Raw genomic sequence first — 15,481 nt, forward strand, 5'->3', positions numbered from 1 at the left:
GATTGCATGGAGCACTGGGTGTGGTGCAAAAATAATGAATACTGTTATGCTGAAAATAAATAAATACATTTAAAAAAAAAAAAGAAGGCTGAATTCAAGTACTGATTGAAAGGGTGTCAATATAAAATATTTCCCTGGGAGATGGGAAGCAAAGGGCAAGAGGAATGGTGGGTGTTCTAGAGAGGGCAAAGGAGTACCACAGATGCTGACGTGAATCAGTAGTGGGGGCGAACCACAGGCAGATTTGTCTGAGCAAAGTGAACTCTACGATCAGAAGGAATTGGTGCTGGAGGACCTTCGACTTCCCCAATCCTGGACTTAGTCTTCAGCCACTGCAGTGTACTCCTGAGAGATGCCGAGGGCTCTGGGTGAACCACGAGGGGAGTATCAGGCCGAGCAGGTTTGAAGACTTCCGGCTCAATGATCAACTTCTGAGCCCGTTCCTGAATGGAATTTATAGATTTTATTTATTTATTTGACAGACAGCGATCACAAGTAGGCAGAGAGGCAGGCAGAGAGAGAGGAGGAAGCAGGCTCCCTGCTGAGCAGAGAGCCCGATGTGGGGCTCGATCCCAGGACCCTGAGATCATGACCTGAGCTGAAGGCAGAGTCTTAACCCACTGAGCCACACAGGTGCCCCCATGAATGGAATTTAAATGCCACATGCCTGTCCTGAATCAAATCTCTACGCGTGCTTGCTATTGCATCCGATTTCTTTAAAACAGTGCACGTTTATTATAGGTAACTCACGCTGAGTTAAAATTGCACAGTCTTTCAACAGAGATGTATTGTATGCTGTGCTCCAGGAAGGTGAAAGAGGGCTGATGGGGAGGCTGGGGCTACAGAGCTTAGAGACCCTTGTTTCTACTAGAGTCGGCTATTTCCAGTAGTCTGCTCTGTTTCCCTTTCAGCGGTGGATGGAGAAGAAGTCACTTGTGTGTAGAGGACGTTTACAGTAGTAGCGCTGCCTGAGCCCAACTCCACGCATGACGTGCACAATGCAAACTGGGACGTGATAAATACTTGTTAAAAAATCCCCCTCATTACGTTGTAAGGGAACTTCCTTTCCAGAATACTGGGTAAATAAATGAATTATCACACTGGGGGTTCCAAGGAATGAAAAATTTGAACACTGACTCTATTTAGAGCATCTATTTTTATTCCTCCTCTAAAAAGATCTCACTGTTCCTATTTCATTTTCTCAGTCTGGTCTTTCCATTTTCCTGAAAAGCAAGAAGGACTGTGGAATAACTTGTGAGGCAAGCAGACTTTATATGAATACACTTCCTTTAAATTGTGACCACAATTATAATTAAATGCATCATCATTTCAAAGGGTCTGCATTATAATTTAGCCTACTTCAAAGAGTTCTTATCAGGGGAATGGGATCAGGAGTGTTAAAGTGCTTACAAAATGCAGTGAAATCACTACAGTAATATTTTCATGGTTTAGATATTGAACAATTATGGATCTTAAAACAGTAGTCATTGGTATAAATGGAATCACAATTTAAAGCTTTTTCCTCCAGTCTTTACTCTTTTTTAGGCTCAAAATTCTAATGTTTGCTCATTGTTATTTATCAGATATAGTAGAAGGAAGAGGAGATGATGGAGTGTCGATTTACGGACCAACGTTTGAAGGTATGTGTCTTTAAATTCTGCCAGTCTATATCAGCTGATAAATCTAACAAGACTGGATGATTCACAACTCCAAATAAGATGGTGTTTGGGATAACACTGAAAGTGGGAATTAAAAACGGAGTGGGGGAAGGTACCCCAGTCCAGTCCAGAACAGCTTTGTATACACATTTTTTTCCCTCTGCCTCATTATATTATTCCTTTAGGCTAAATTTCTAGAATTAGTATTGTGGGGTCAAAGGGAATTTATATTTTTAAGCCTTCTAATTTGCCGTGCCCGTACTCAGAATTTGGTACTTTGATAATCATCCCATTAAGACTGCTGTTGGGGAGCGTTGGAAGATGGGGTCATGGTGATGGCATAGTTTTTGAATTTTTTGAAATTCCAACATAAAAACAGACTGTGTAAGTAGATAGAAAAACTAAAAACCCATGGATGACATTTACAACAAAACTAGGTGACAAGGTATCTAAATGAATTCTCAATACAAACAGATGAGGACAAACTACCTATAGCTATGAAATGTGCACAGTGCCGGCATCTATGTGGGAGAAAGCAGCACTTCTGGCTGTCTCGAGAATAGCAGAACTTCAAAATAGCCAACAGTGTGTGAGTGTAAGAGGTACCTGGCAAGGTTTGAGGCTGGAGCAGCCTAACCTCTCTGAACTCTTGAAACTGATCTGAAAGGGCACTCTTCCAGGACAGGCCCACAATGAGGAGATGTTACTGTGAATGGAACCAAAGTTATGCAGGGTAGCTGGGCAACAGTGACAAAGGAATGGGGAAAGAGCCAGGAAAGCGCAGAAAGCAAGTTGCCATATTGTCGAACACTACATGAAAACAGCACAAGAGGGAGCTTTGTGAATTGAGAAAAGCGACATCCTAAACACGTAGGAAACCTAATTTTATATAAAAACTGGCAACAAAAAGTTTCATGGTGAAGTGAAAGAGAATAAGGAGCAGAGGAACATCACTACAGATCATGAAAGCACACTAGAAAGACATGCTCACAAAACAGATCAAAACTGTACAAATTTTCAGAATGAGCCAGAAGACACAGAGAGTATGATATAAGACAGGAAAGAACTCATAAGTCAGAATTAGAAAAACTTAGAGGTTACAGAATTAGGGAAGAATTAGCAGTAAAAGAACATTTCAGAGATAAACTCAAAGGAAATAAGGTCAAATAAACTTGACAGATATGCATGTCTTAAAAGAAGTAAAAGGTGGAAGGGGGAATTTTTAAAACCAAAAAATAATGAAGATAAAAGGATTTATAAGAAAGTGACAAATAGCTAGAAAGAGAAGATCCAACATATGGATGGCAAGTTGTCCCTAATGGATTAAATGAATGCAAGGGAATAGACAAAATACTAAGAACTAATGTTGAAAAAAACTGTCCTGAATTTAAAAAGGATTTGATGAGTTTCACACAAATTATGAGAGAGACCTTGACATCAAGATTGGTGATGAGCAGTAATCACATAGTTACTGTGAAACTAAAATTTAATGAGGAATAAAAGGTGAGAGTATGATATATAATGACTGTATCTTTAGCCTACCCTTTCAAAACTGGAAGAAAATGTAGAGAACGTATGCAAAAACTTTAAGCTATTTTCAGTAATTACACTGGTGATGGTATTATTTTGAGACTTTTATATCTGTAATATGGAAAAAGTAAGTAATTATAGGATTTCCTAAATTCATCATTTCAGGTGTCCTTGTGAATCATGATTTTCAAAGTGCAAGAAGGGAGATACAAATCAAATATGACAGAAGCCAATAAGTCAAATATTCTGTACTGGAAATACCGGTTTAAACTCACAAAGTATCATATCTACCTATATAGCTCTATCCACTGAATTGGACAAGGACTAACTTAGTAGCATCACACACTCCTAGCATTTACATTGGTGTTCTGAAGTGTTATTTCTCACTTAAAGTAACCACGGTTCCTAGGGGAAATGGCAGGTTTCAGTTCCAGGACAGGACATTACAAAATGAGCCTTGAAACTCATGTTTAGTCATGCTATTATCAGATAGCAAGAAAGCTATTAAAGATTTACTAGGGTCATGTAAAGGCCTTGGGAGACAACTTGAAGAGGCTCTCACTGGCCAAAGATTTGAACTTCAAAAAGAATAGTAATTGCAAATAATTGAAACCCAACAAATATTTTAAATCCATGAATTCAAAATGACATCATATTATAAAGTAAAGCCTAATAGCTTATCTTTGAGGGAATGATGGGAAACAAATTCATTATCTTGAAAAACTGATAAACAAAAGCAAAGAATCAAGCATTTATCTTGCCTTTCCTATATGAACTGTACCAAATTGTAGGTAAGAGAAAATTGCTACTTACAACAGCATTCCAACAGATAGATGAGAAAGAAATAATAGAATTAGAATAGTATCATTTTGCTGCCCCAGGGAAATAGTGGATCTAAGCCTTTGCTGCATTGTTATCTGCTAACTTCACAAAAACAGGGACAACCAGACATTATGAGCCTTCTGTGGAGAGAACGCACCACCAAAGGGACGGAACATGAGTTTGATTAAGCCTCTGGACCCAGCTGCCAATCTGTAGGAAATATAGCTAGTTCTGATGTCATGTGGTCCTAAAGATCTCTGCACGATGAAAATCATGCATTAAAAACTGCAGGACTTATGGCAAATGTGAGGTACGAGAAAACCCTTCCTCGGTGACACATTAAAATACAGAGTAACCTCACAAAGCCAGTAACAGTTTAACATCTATTTATATGGTCAAGAAACACAGAAATACTAGAATGAATTTGGCACTCTACCTCGAAAGCTCCCTGACGTTTGAGGAGATGGTGTGGGAAGAGGTGTAGCTTGTGACTGATTGTGAAGTGGTGGAAGGAGGGCTCTCTGAGATTGGAGGCAAGCTGCAGCATCAGATGTTGGTGGACACAGCTCATACTGAGGTCACCTGTGGCAGATGTCTGAGGTGTGGGTGTTTCGATACAGCTCAGTTCAGCTGCGAGCCATTTTTTACATTTACCTGGTGTTTCTCCTAGACATTGCACATAAACATGGGCAAGATTCGTTAAGCTCAGATGTTCCCAATATATCAAACAAGCGGAAATTGACTTGCCCTCTCAACATAAGTATTACAGGCAAGAGGACAAGACAAAGAACACAGAAACATACTGAAATGCCCCAAACATGTGCAGTCAGCAAACTTTGGACTGGGAAAAATTCTAGAGGTTAAACAGCTCAGGTTTATTAACAGATAAAAGAAAGAAAAAGAAAACAACAGTCTCTCTCTACTGAGTTTAAAAAAAAAAAAAGTAAAGAGATAGACGCAGACCTTGAAGATTAAGAGACTTAAAATTCATAACAAGTCTTTTAAAATGGTAAAGACTGGGGAACCTGGATGGTTCAGTTAGTTATGCATTTGCCTTCAGCCTGGGATACAGCCATGCACTGGGCTCCCTGCTGAGCAGGGAATGTGCTTATCCCTTCTCCCCCCATCTCTTCCCCTGCTCTCTTTCCCTCTTAAAATAAATAAATAAATAAATAAAATCTTAAAAAAAAAAAGGCAAAAACTATACTACCTAGTAACTACTAATAGCTGTGGACTAACTACTAACACTGTTGACCTGAAGCCTTATCAAAAACACAAACAGTTGATTAACCATTTTCTCCCTTCCAAGTATTAACCAGGCCTAACCCTGCTAAGCTTCTGAGACGAGACGAGATCAGGCACGTTCAGGGTGGTATGGCCATAGACTGATCAACCATTTTCTTACAATGAAATAAGCTAAAGAAAATGTTAAGAAAATCATAAGGAAAAGAAAATACATTTATAGTTCTGTCCTGCACTGAAAAACATCTGCATATGAGTGGATCCCTGAAGATCGAAGCTAGTGCTATTCAAGGGCCAAGTGTATAAGGAAATATTAAGCAGGAGAGCATTTCAAAATCAGGGAAGTGGTTACTTTTGAACTAGACAAGGCACTTTTGGGAAAGCAGGCCTCAGTGGGGATGAAAAGGGTGTTTCCCTTATAATAACTAATAATAACTTTAATTATATGTTAGTTTTCTATGGCTTTTGTGTCTAAGTTTTAATACAATGAAAAGGTTTTAAAAAAGTAATATTGAATGAATACCAAAGTGAAGGGAAAAGGAAAAGCCAATTTCCTTCTAAGTGCAAGTGGAGCCAGCTTTATCAAATGAAACCGGGCAAATTACATCATTTATTTATTTATTCATTAATAAACATTCAACTCTTGGGTGCCTACATGGTGCTAGGGCCTTAAGATACAAAGATGATACGACCAAGCTTCTAGCCTCGAAGATTTTAGGTTTGGTGCAGACAGATACTCAAAGGGATTAGCTACCGGCACGGTGCCAATGGAGGTTACAGAGGAAGAACTGAGCGCTGTGGAAAAGAACCAATAGCTTCCTGGGAAAGTTGGGGGCGGTGGCCCAGAGTAGCTTTTGAGTTGGGTCTTAAAATAAAACATTGCAGATGGGGAAGGGATGTTCCTGGATCCTTTCCTAATAAGCTGCATCCCTGATGAAAATCCACTGTATGGGTCCACCCCACGGCCGCTGTCAGATCACCTGGAGTCGTGTTCAGAGGCACTGTCTCAGACAACTTGGGCCTTCTGTCCAGCAGGAGACACATCTCTTAGCTCCTGTCCTTGCCTGCCCCCTGGACAACCTGTGCCTCTGGTGATTGTCCCGCACTCCTATCCTTACACAGTTACAGTGGAGGCGACTGTCCTCTGGTGCCGGGGGAGGCCCAGTGTGTTCAGGGAAGCCTCCATTACTCAGGATATCTGTGGGTGCAAGATCAGAAACTCAGTAACCCAGCAAATGAAAAGGAGAAATGCCCCCAAGGAGAGATGAGTAACTGCTCAAAACAGTAAAGCTTTGCTGGGTTTCCTCCCTCATCCACCCCGGGGGGATATGTACACAAGGGCCAGCCAGTGCTTCCACCTCCCCCTGTCTCTCTCACTGAGCCCTGTTACCACGAGCTGCAGATCTGAAACCTGGGGCTTGCTAAAAAATGACTACAACCACTAAACTCACTTTTATTAAGCTAAGCACAGTGAATTTAAAAGAATGTAATAAATAATAATTAGATGATTATTTTATAAATCAGTGAATCATTTTTTTTAACTTGAAGGAAGTCCATTTTGCTTTGTTTCAAATCGCAAGTTTTTTTAAATTGTCTCCCCAAATCCTATTCTGAATGTTAAGAAACTGAATATTAGCCCTTTCTTTCCTCCATGTATAATATCCCTAATCCTTCTCCTGGTCAAGGATTGGCAGTTGAGTGGTTTGGGCTGACTAGAGAAAAATGTCATTTATATAAAAAGCAAAAGAAAAATATTTTAAAATATTGGATTATTCTTGTCACTTTAAGTAGACCAGTCTGTTAATGTTAGCTTGTGCCCTAATTCACAGATACAGCACTTAATATCCATTTGTCTAGTTCTTAGATCTCCTTGCCTTTAAATGAAAGTGTTCAGGGTGCCTGGGTGGCTCAGTTGGTTAAGCATCTGCCTTTGGCTCAGGTCATGTTCCCAGGGTCCTGGGATTGAGCCCCACCCACATCGGGCTCCCTGCTCAGCGGGGAGTCTGCTTTCCCCTCTGCCCCTCACCTCACTTATGCTCACTCACTCTCTCTCTCATATAAATAAATAAAATCTTTTAAAAACATGAAAATGTTCATGAATAAATGGCACACAGCCTGATGTACTGTCAATACTGAGTAACTGAAAATAGTACAGTCTGGGTAGCCATTTAAGGGCTATTTTTTTTTTTTTTAAATGTTGAGACTTCTATATGGAAAGTGCATATGTACAATTAAGGCATAATTTTAAAGCAAATCCCCGTATTACCATCCTTGTCAAGAAAGAAAATTTGCCAGCATACCAGAAGCACCCTATTTGTCCAGCCTCAGCAATACTCCACCTCCCTCAGAGTTAACCACTAGCCTGCCTTTCTTCCTTGCTCTCCTTGATAGGTTAACCACCCAGGTAGGTATCCCTAAACAATATAGTTAAATTTTGCCTGGTTCTGAATTTTATGTAAATGGAATCACACTGTAGGCATTCTTTGTGTCTTACTTCTTTTGTTCATCCACTGCCTATGAAATTCATTCATGTTTTCTATAGCTGGAATCCTCTCACTGTCACTAGTGTTCAATGTTATAAACATACACTAAGTGTTTATCCCCTTAAGTGTTCATGAATACTGGCTATTCATTCCTAATGTCACACACATGATCAGCACGTATACTTACAAATGCTTCATTAAAGCAACAATTAAAACATGCCAAGTAGCACCAGTTCATGTACTTTTATGTAATAATAAAGAGTATATAGCTGTTATTATTTAAATATGATAGCAAAAATAGAACATTTGGTTTACAAAATTAATATTGCAATATTCAGGTCAGATTTTTACTTGATATTACTGCCTTCAGCAAATTATATGGAAATGTCCTAAACTATCTGATTATAGTTTTACCAGAGAGAATGCATGGCAGTTTTCCCAGACTTGTGGTAGTTGCTTCCTTTATAAGCATCAGAATGACTTTATTTGAAACAGATTGAGAAACTGATTTTCTTCAGCCTATAAATTGATTTTTTTCCATAAATTCTGATTTCTATTTCAAATAGTTACATGTTGCCCTTCCCGTTGTATGTTATAAATGAGGCCAATTTTGACCACAGAGCAGTAACTACGATTCCTATTTTATGGTAAGTGGCAGAGGCAGGAATTCCTGAGTCACAGACAATGGAATGAGAGGCTCCTGAGATCCTACCATAGCTTTTAAACTTCCTTCCATGTCTCAATTAATATGACCTAAAAATAAAATTATTATTAATTATGCTAGTTTAGCCAGCACTCAAATTTTAAAATTTTTCTATTTTTACCCAGCAATAAAAAAGATGTTTGAAAAAAAATGTTTTTTGTTCTTCCTACTTCACTTTCTGGTAGGTTGTTGAAATTTTTCCTTTCCATTCAGGGCTGATAGAGTTAAACTAATCTAGAACAGTTAATTATCCCATTCAAAAAAAGTTGAGGGGGTGGTGAAGGGTTGGTTGAATAAGGATCTATTATTTTCCCTATCCTCAAAAATTTATGTGAGCACATTAAGTTTACATTTTTTATATAACTGAACAGTCTGAAGCTCTGCACTTAACCCTCAGAACATACTAGGCACTGTAAAAATATTTGTCAAATAAACAAATGTTGACTTAAACCCGGGATTTTCCCTCTCCATCTTGTTACTGATAAAAAAAAAAACAAAACTTCTCTATTACTGTAAAAATACTGTTCGGATAGTCATTTTTCAGGAAAGCTTCTCTAAAGACAGAATTTTATGTGGAACTCTATTTTGTCACTGGCTCTGGTCTTTAAGTAGATAATCTGTTCCTGCAAGGCTGGGGGTCCACTCCATACCCCAAGTTAGCTGTGAAGGAGGCACCAAGGGCCCCGTCCCAGTGGCAGCTCATGCTGAGTTCATATGGGAGGTCACTACAACCTGTTTCAGAGCAGAGACTCCCACCAGTAACTGTGTAGAGAACAAGAAGGGGAGGGTTGGCTCCCCGCCCCGCTGTGGGAGCTTTCCAAGAGTAGAAACAGGTGGAATTCTACCCAAGGGCTTTACCTGGTGTGGCAGAGTCACCAGCTGAGTCCCCTCTGTTGTGCCGTCACTGCCAGTCTTGAAGTGACAAGCCTTGGGTCCTTAAGTTCCATGGCAGCACCTTGTTAAAACAATCATTATCATAATTACTTATTTTTCACACATATTTTTGAGGTGAACACATTTTAAATTTGTAAGTTATGAGCTGCCTATACCTACATATTATCTTTAAAATTAATGAAACTTTAAAAGTTCTCCCATAATCACAGAATTTTGGGTAAAAAAATGTTATGCTATAAAATTGTTTTTAGTGTTTACAGAATTTAAGAAACATTTATCATATATCTAAGAACAATGACATGCCATTTTGCTAAAACTCTGAATCTTTACTTTGGGCAGATATCTGTGCCACGTAATTTTCTGTAAAATTAATGGATTATTTCTTAATTGCTCTGAAAGGAATACAGAGCATCAATGTAATTATACAGACTCATTTGTACAAAAGTGCTTTATTTGCATTTCACAAGATTTCAGAGGTTTTTACTCAGTTGCAATTTAACAAGCTAAAAGCTACTACTACGGATATGGCTTAATTGCTCAGTTGGTTTAGCTGTGAAACTTCAAATGCTTAGCAACTGCATCTTCAGAAAATCTTGACACTTAATGCTCATACCTCTCAATTACTCCCAAGAATCTTATAAGGTTATTGAATGAAAGCTTTTCATGAATTTCTCTTCCACCACTTCCTTCCGTGTTTTTGAGTTTGGAGGTAAATGTAACCTCATACTAGAAATGCCACATCCTGAAAGAACAGCTTAATTCACCACTATACACTTCTCTTCACTTGTTAACTTTACAAAAAAAAATAAATAAATAAAAATAAAAATCACTTTTCACAAAATCTTGGTCAATCTATATAAAGTTTGAGATTAAAATTTATTTAAAGACTCCAAAAAAAATTATGAATCCCCTTCGTTTCATCACCAACATTTAAACCCACATACATACCAGTTAATGTACTAGGAGGCCCTAGGAGTAAGGCTATCCTGAGACAAGGGCCTGCACACACTAGAGAAGAAAAGCCATGTGAACGATGGCACAGGTCATAAAGACAACCACAGAGGGCTGTATAAGATGCTGTGAGGGGAAGGGTCGGATCCAAAAGCCTTCTCGAAGAGGGTATTTTTAATGATCACATTGGTAGTTTGAATGAACTACTACTGCCAAACAGCACAAGAAAATGTGCTGACCTTTCCTCAGAATGTACTTCCTTTTACATTATTAATTTAAAGCACTTCCTTTTACATTATTAATTTTCTTAGCACACTTGTTTTTAGCTACAATAATGATAAAGTAAATGTAGAAAAATGTTCAAAAATAGTTCTAATGAAGATTTTCTAGCTTATCTTTTTTAACAGCCCAGTTGGAGTGAAATATGAAACAATACAATTTGGAAATATTTTAATGAGCTACTATCTACTGTCTTTTCTAGATGAAAACTTTTCAATTCCTCATAATAAAAGGGGAGTTCTTGGAATGGCCAACAAAGGCCGTCACACCAACGGGTCACAATTCTACATCACACTACAGCCAGCACCCTATCTGGATAGAAAATATGTGGCTTTTGGGTATGTACACTATAAGTTTGTCTATATAATATGTGTGTGTGTGTGTGTGTGTGTGTGTGTGTGTGTGTGTGTGTCTATATATGTCTATATAATATAGATATATATGTATGGTTTGGGGCATCTGGGTGGCACAGTCAGTTAAGTGCCTGACTCCTGATGTTGGCTCAGGTCATGATCTTAGGCTTGTAAGACCGGGACCCAAGATGGGTTCCACACTCACCATGGAGTCTTCCTGTCCCTCTCTCTCTGCTCCTCTCCCTGTTCATGCTCTCTCTCTTCAAATTAAATAAAATCTTTTTTAAAAACGTGGTCCACATAGTTTAGGGATAACTGAAGATATAATTTAAAAGCAAAAATAATACAAATACAAACATTTAGAATAAATATTTCATAAGAAGCTTGCTGTCTATAAAAAACACAGAAACCATTAAGGTCCAGCCATTATAATGTCCTGACTATCCATCCTTCTATCTTCAGCCTCAAGGATTTTGTCATTCTTATTTACTATGAACAATATCATAGTGCTTAAACACATAGAAATATTTAGATGCAGAAGTGAGGTGAAGCCATTTAAGTGCCTGTCCATGAACACAGTGAGAAGATATAGGAAAACTATCCAAATTACAAGTAACTTTTAAAACTGAACAATTTATAGTATGGAAACACCTCAGGTAATAATGATTAGAATATTATTAGAAAGTTCCTAATGGGCATGTGGACCTAAAATGGATGATGGATATACTCTTTATCACTCCAGTGTTTATGTCTCTGTTTGATTAGTGGAGTGAATGTAAGTTGAAATTTACTTGGTCTTCCCTAAAATGATGCAGAGTATTGGAATTTTTCTGAATAAGTATTAGATTATTCCAGCCACTCCACAGGGATAATTACTGACTCTTCATCCCATGAAGAAATTTCATAAGTTTTAATTTAAACCACAATTATCCCTTCAATGTAATACAAGTGATATTTCTAGACTGAAAAAGCAGAAAGTGTATTTTCATCCAAAGGAGATTTCTTTAAAAAGATAATTTTTTATTAATAGATGCATAACCTAAAATGATGTATTATCTTCTATTTTCCCTGGTCCTAAATAAACTGTATTCTGATTTTGAAAATGTATTCTTCAATTATTTAAAATCCAAATAATATTCACAATTTCTTGGATCATTTAAGTGTCTTCCCATCATCTTAACCACATGATTAGGTGATCCTTCCTATCTTTCCAAAAGGTGCCTTCCTCAAACACAAACATGACTACTTTAAAATGTTTAACATCTCCTTCTTCACTATATACCCCTCTCCAGATGCATACAGCTTAAAGTCTAGAGTGGCATTCTGGGCCTTCATTATCTGACCCCACATCTATTTCAGCCTTCCCTTCTGTTAGCTTCCTGACTCATTCATTCAACCAGCGTTTTATTAGGCACCTACTATATGCCAGTCATGGTGCTCAGTTGTGAGGAAAAGAGTGAAGAGGTACAATTTCTGCCCTTTAGGGAGTCTGTAGTGTATTAGAAAACCAACAACTCTAAGCCAGTGAGACACAGGCTACGGCAGTTCTGTGAAGAGTGCACTGGGGATACAGGAAAGAGGGAAGACAGCTCCTCTCGCAAAAGCGAACACAGATCCCTAGAGGATGGCAGCGGAGTGGAGGATGTGGTCTCCTTTTGACGACTGCTATTTTCCATGTGATTCACCTTCCTCCAGGGGAATCTTGCTCACTCAATTTTGTCTGGTTTTGGCGGGGGGGGGGGGGGGGGGACACTGTATCTCTTTTATTCTAGCCCAAGTATCATCTCGATCGATCTCTGAAATCTCCAAATCAGAGCTGAGTCTGAGCTGGAATATTTAAACAAGACCTTAAGAGAACATTAGGGAGCAGAAAGGTGATATCTTAAGAGGCAAGTAGATACTCTGACCAAGTGTAACTCCTTCAGGGATACTGTCCTTCCCCACCGCAGGGCTGCTTCTGGTGTTAATGCTTTCTACCATTGCAGATTGTCCCCGGGTTTATGTGAGTTTCCGGAATCCCAGACATGGTTAGCAAGGTCCAGAGAGAGACAGACCTTCCTTTTGAGCCCTAATTCCTGGTATAAGAACTTGTCCCTTCAGATAAATGACACTAGGAATGCTCTTCAGGGGAGACTGTCTTGCCCACTGGCTTCATAAGGAAAGAATGTCAAAACACAAATCTGTAAAATCTCCATTCATACATGCATAGGTAGAAGGGGTAAATATTAGGGACAGTGATGGGGGTAATTAATTTTATTATAGAGGACTCCCAAATGGGGTGGGCATAGAAATCTGCATGAGGAGGGGAGATAAGTATTGAAATTCAAGTTGAAGTTAGCCAGAGAAAGCTGAAATCAAAATGAGTAAAATCAAATTTTGGGAAGAGTGAGAAGCCTTTGCAGAGGGGCCCTGAGGAATAAGGAGAGCCTCTTATCTACAAGTCATTTGTTCTGGCTAGAGCTTAGCACCCCAGTGGTGAATGGACAGAGAGAGGAGGGTAGAGAGGAGGAGACGGTCAGGCCCAGGTCCCAAAGACTATCTGTGCCATGCTGTTAAGCAGGGACTCCCACCCAAAGGGGATGGGAAGCTATGGAGGAATTCATTGGGAGTAACATGACTAGGTTCTCATTTTGAAAAAATTCTTTTCAGCATTAATGAGGAATTAATTGGCAAAGGATGACAATGAAATTGGAAAGGCCAGTTAAGAAGCCTATGGCTTCTATGGCCCTATGCTAATAGTGCCATAAATGAAGTCCTGGTCCAAAGCACTGGCCGTGCAGAGAAGTGTGGGTAAACAGAAAAAGATTCAAGCGATACTCAGAAGTTAGATTCAACAAGACTCCAGTGACTCTTTCAATGGTGGTGGTGCGATCATGGAAGAGTATCAAGCAGTGGTATGTCACAGAATCTTCTACAGTGTTGTAAATGTACTAAAACCTGTGCTGTCCACTATGACAGCTGCTGGCCACATATGGCCACTGCCCACTTGAAATATGACCAGTACAACTGAGGAACTACATTTACTAAGTTTCAAATTTAAATATCCACCTGTGGCCAATGGCTACCATACTGGGTAGGGAGAGTCTAGAGAAACTCCTAGGATTTTTAGAACTGTTTGGATGGTTGATGCCATTTACCAAGATAGGGAGTATGAGGATATGGGAGAGAAGATCATGGATTTAGGATGGACGAGTTATGTTTCTGATTAGGATAACTACAGGTGAGGCAGAAGGCAACTCTGGTATACCATAAGTAGGTATTCAAGGGGGGCAAGGCCGGAAATAGAGATTTGGAAACTCACCATGGCAGCTGACCTATAGCCAGACCACAGTACCATCACTCCCAGGACAGCCTCTTGGCCTTTGCTTATCTTGTTCCTTTCTGCCTCTCTAGAGTCTGCCAAAATCCTTACAAGGCTTAAGTCAGAAACCTCCTGATTACCAGAATCAACATGCTTCTTTGTCCTCCTTGGCACTCTGTACAAACTTGCATCTTCTATTTTAACACCTGTCACAGTGGAGAGATGCACATAGTAAGTGCTCCTTCAGTATTTGTGAGACCAATCTGGAGAACAGGCTCTACAGCCTCTTTGGTCAGAGGTGAATCTGTCCATTTGTCCCTTGCTCATCCTCAGAATGTACCTTGTGTTGGGCTCAGTGTCCTGGTTTCTGTTGGAGACAGCCAGAGGTGGACGGAGTTGCCTAGGGCATGAACAGTGTCAGCACTGCCATGTGCCTATAAAAGTTCATGAAACGGAAACTGTACCTTCCCCTCAACCACTGCCGCTGCTCAAACAGTGCCAAAGGGAGCCAGTCCCGTGTTTAGCGCTGTCTCTCTAGCCCGTGTTACTCTCTTTCAGTTGAGAGAACCATCCTAAGTCTAGCTCCACTCAGAGAGTTCTAGCTCATGGCCAGCGAATGTCTACAGAGATCCAAACTAGCATGGCTCTTGTTCACGTATCCAGTGGTGGTGATGAGGTGCCTACTAGGGGCCCCGCAGTGTGTTAGGCGTTGAGTGCTAAGTAAAAGCATGAACTATGTCCTCATGGGAGAATCAGAAACTAATCAAGGCAGCATAAATGTCAAATCAGCCTGACAACTCCTATAAAGATGACGGGGAGCTTGGCATAAGCGAGGAGCAATGAGGAGCGATGAGTAAACTGAGATCTGAAGGAAAAGCAGGAGGTGGGGAGCAAAGGGAGAGTTGGGGGCAGGAGCACAACAGATAGACACGGCAGGGAAGCAGCATGGGATACTGAGGTACTGAAGTCAGTCCCGCTGGGGCAGAGAGCCAGGGGAGCATGGCCCAGGAAAGCACTGGAAGGCAGCAGGGAGGCAGCCCATGGCGGGTCATGGGGGAGATTTTTGGTCTTTATCATAAGGGAAATTATTGAAGTATTTTAAGTGGAGAAGTGAGATCAGATTTGCAATTTTTTTTTTAAGGTTTACATTTTTAAGAGATAACCCTGACAGCAGTGAGGATGACAAACTGGAAGGGTCCCAGAACGGATGTGGAGGAACCATGGCAAAGTGGACACATCTGGAGCTATTAATACTGATGACTGAT

The 15,481-nt window shown here is 39.7% G+C and overlaps 1 protein-coding gene and 1 long non-coding RNA gene across 3 annotated transcripts in view; one reads left to right on the plus strand and one right to left on the minus strand.

Moving 5' to 3' along the window:
• Positions 1-15,481, plus strand: part of PPIL6 (peptidylprolyl isomerase like 6) — a gene marked incomplete at its 5' end in the record, with an annotated part of 34,235 nt that overhangs the window by 16,605 nt on the left and 2,149 nt on the right. Inside the window, 3 exons of one of the 2 annotated variants that reach the window (XR_014312162.1) lie at positions 1,584-1,640; positions 10,765-10,900; positions 14,309-14,447. Coding sequence is in view for 1 of the 2 variants with exons in the window: in XM_082732026.1 (XP_082588152.1) it covers positions 1,584-1,640; positions 10,765-10,900 (193 nt within the window). The remainder of the gene's footprint in view (positions 1-1,583; positions 1,641-10,764; positions 10,901-14,308; positions 14,448-15,481) is intronic. The other variant, XM_082732026.1, reaches the window with a different exon arrangement.
• LOC309865559 overlaps positions 1-15,481 on the minus strand; it is a 23,694-nt gene continuing 8,213 nt past the window's right edge. The window contains exons 3-4 of the long non-coding RNA XR_014312168.1: positions 9,297-9,393; positions 1-443 (exon numbers count right to left, since the gene is read on the minus strand). This is a non-coding gene — a long non-coding RNA (uncharacterized lncRNA). The remainder of the gene's footprint in view (positions 444-9,296; positions 9,394-15,481) is intronic.

Source organism: Mustela nivalis (assembly GCF_964662115.1).
Source record: "Mustela nivalis genome assembly, chromosome: 5".
NCBI classification, from domain to species: Eukaryota; Metazoa; Chordata; class Mammalia; order Carnivora; family Mustelidae; genus Mustela; species Mustela nivalis.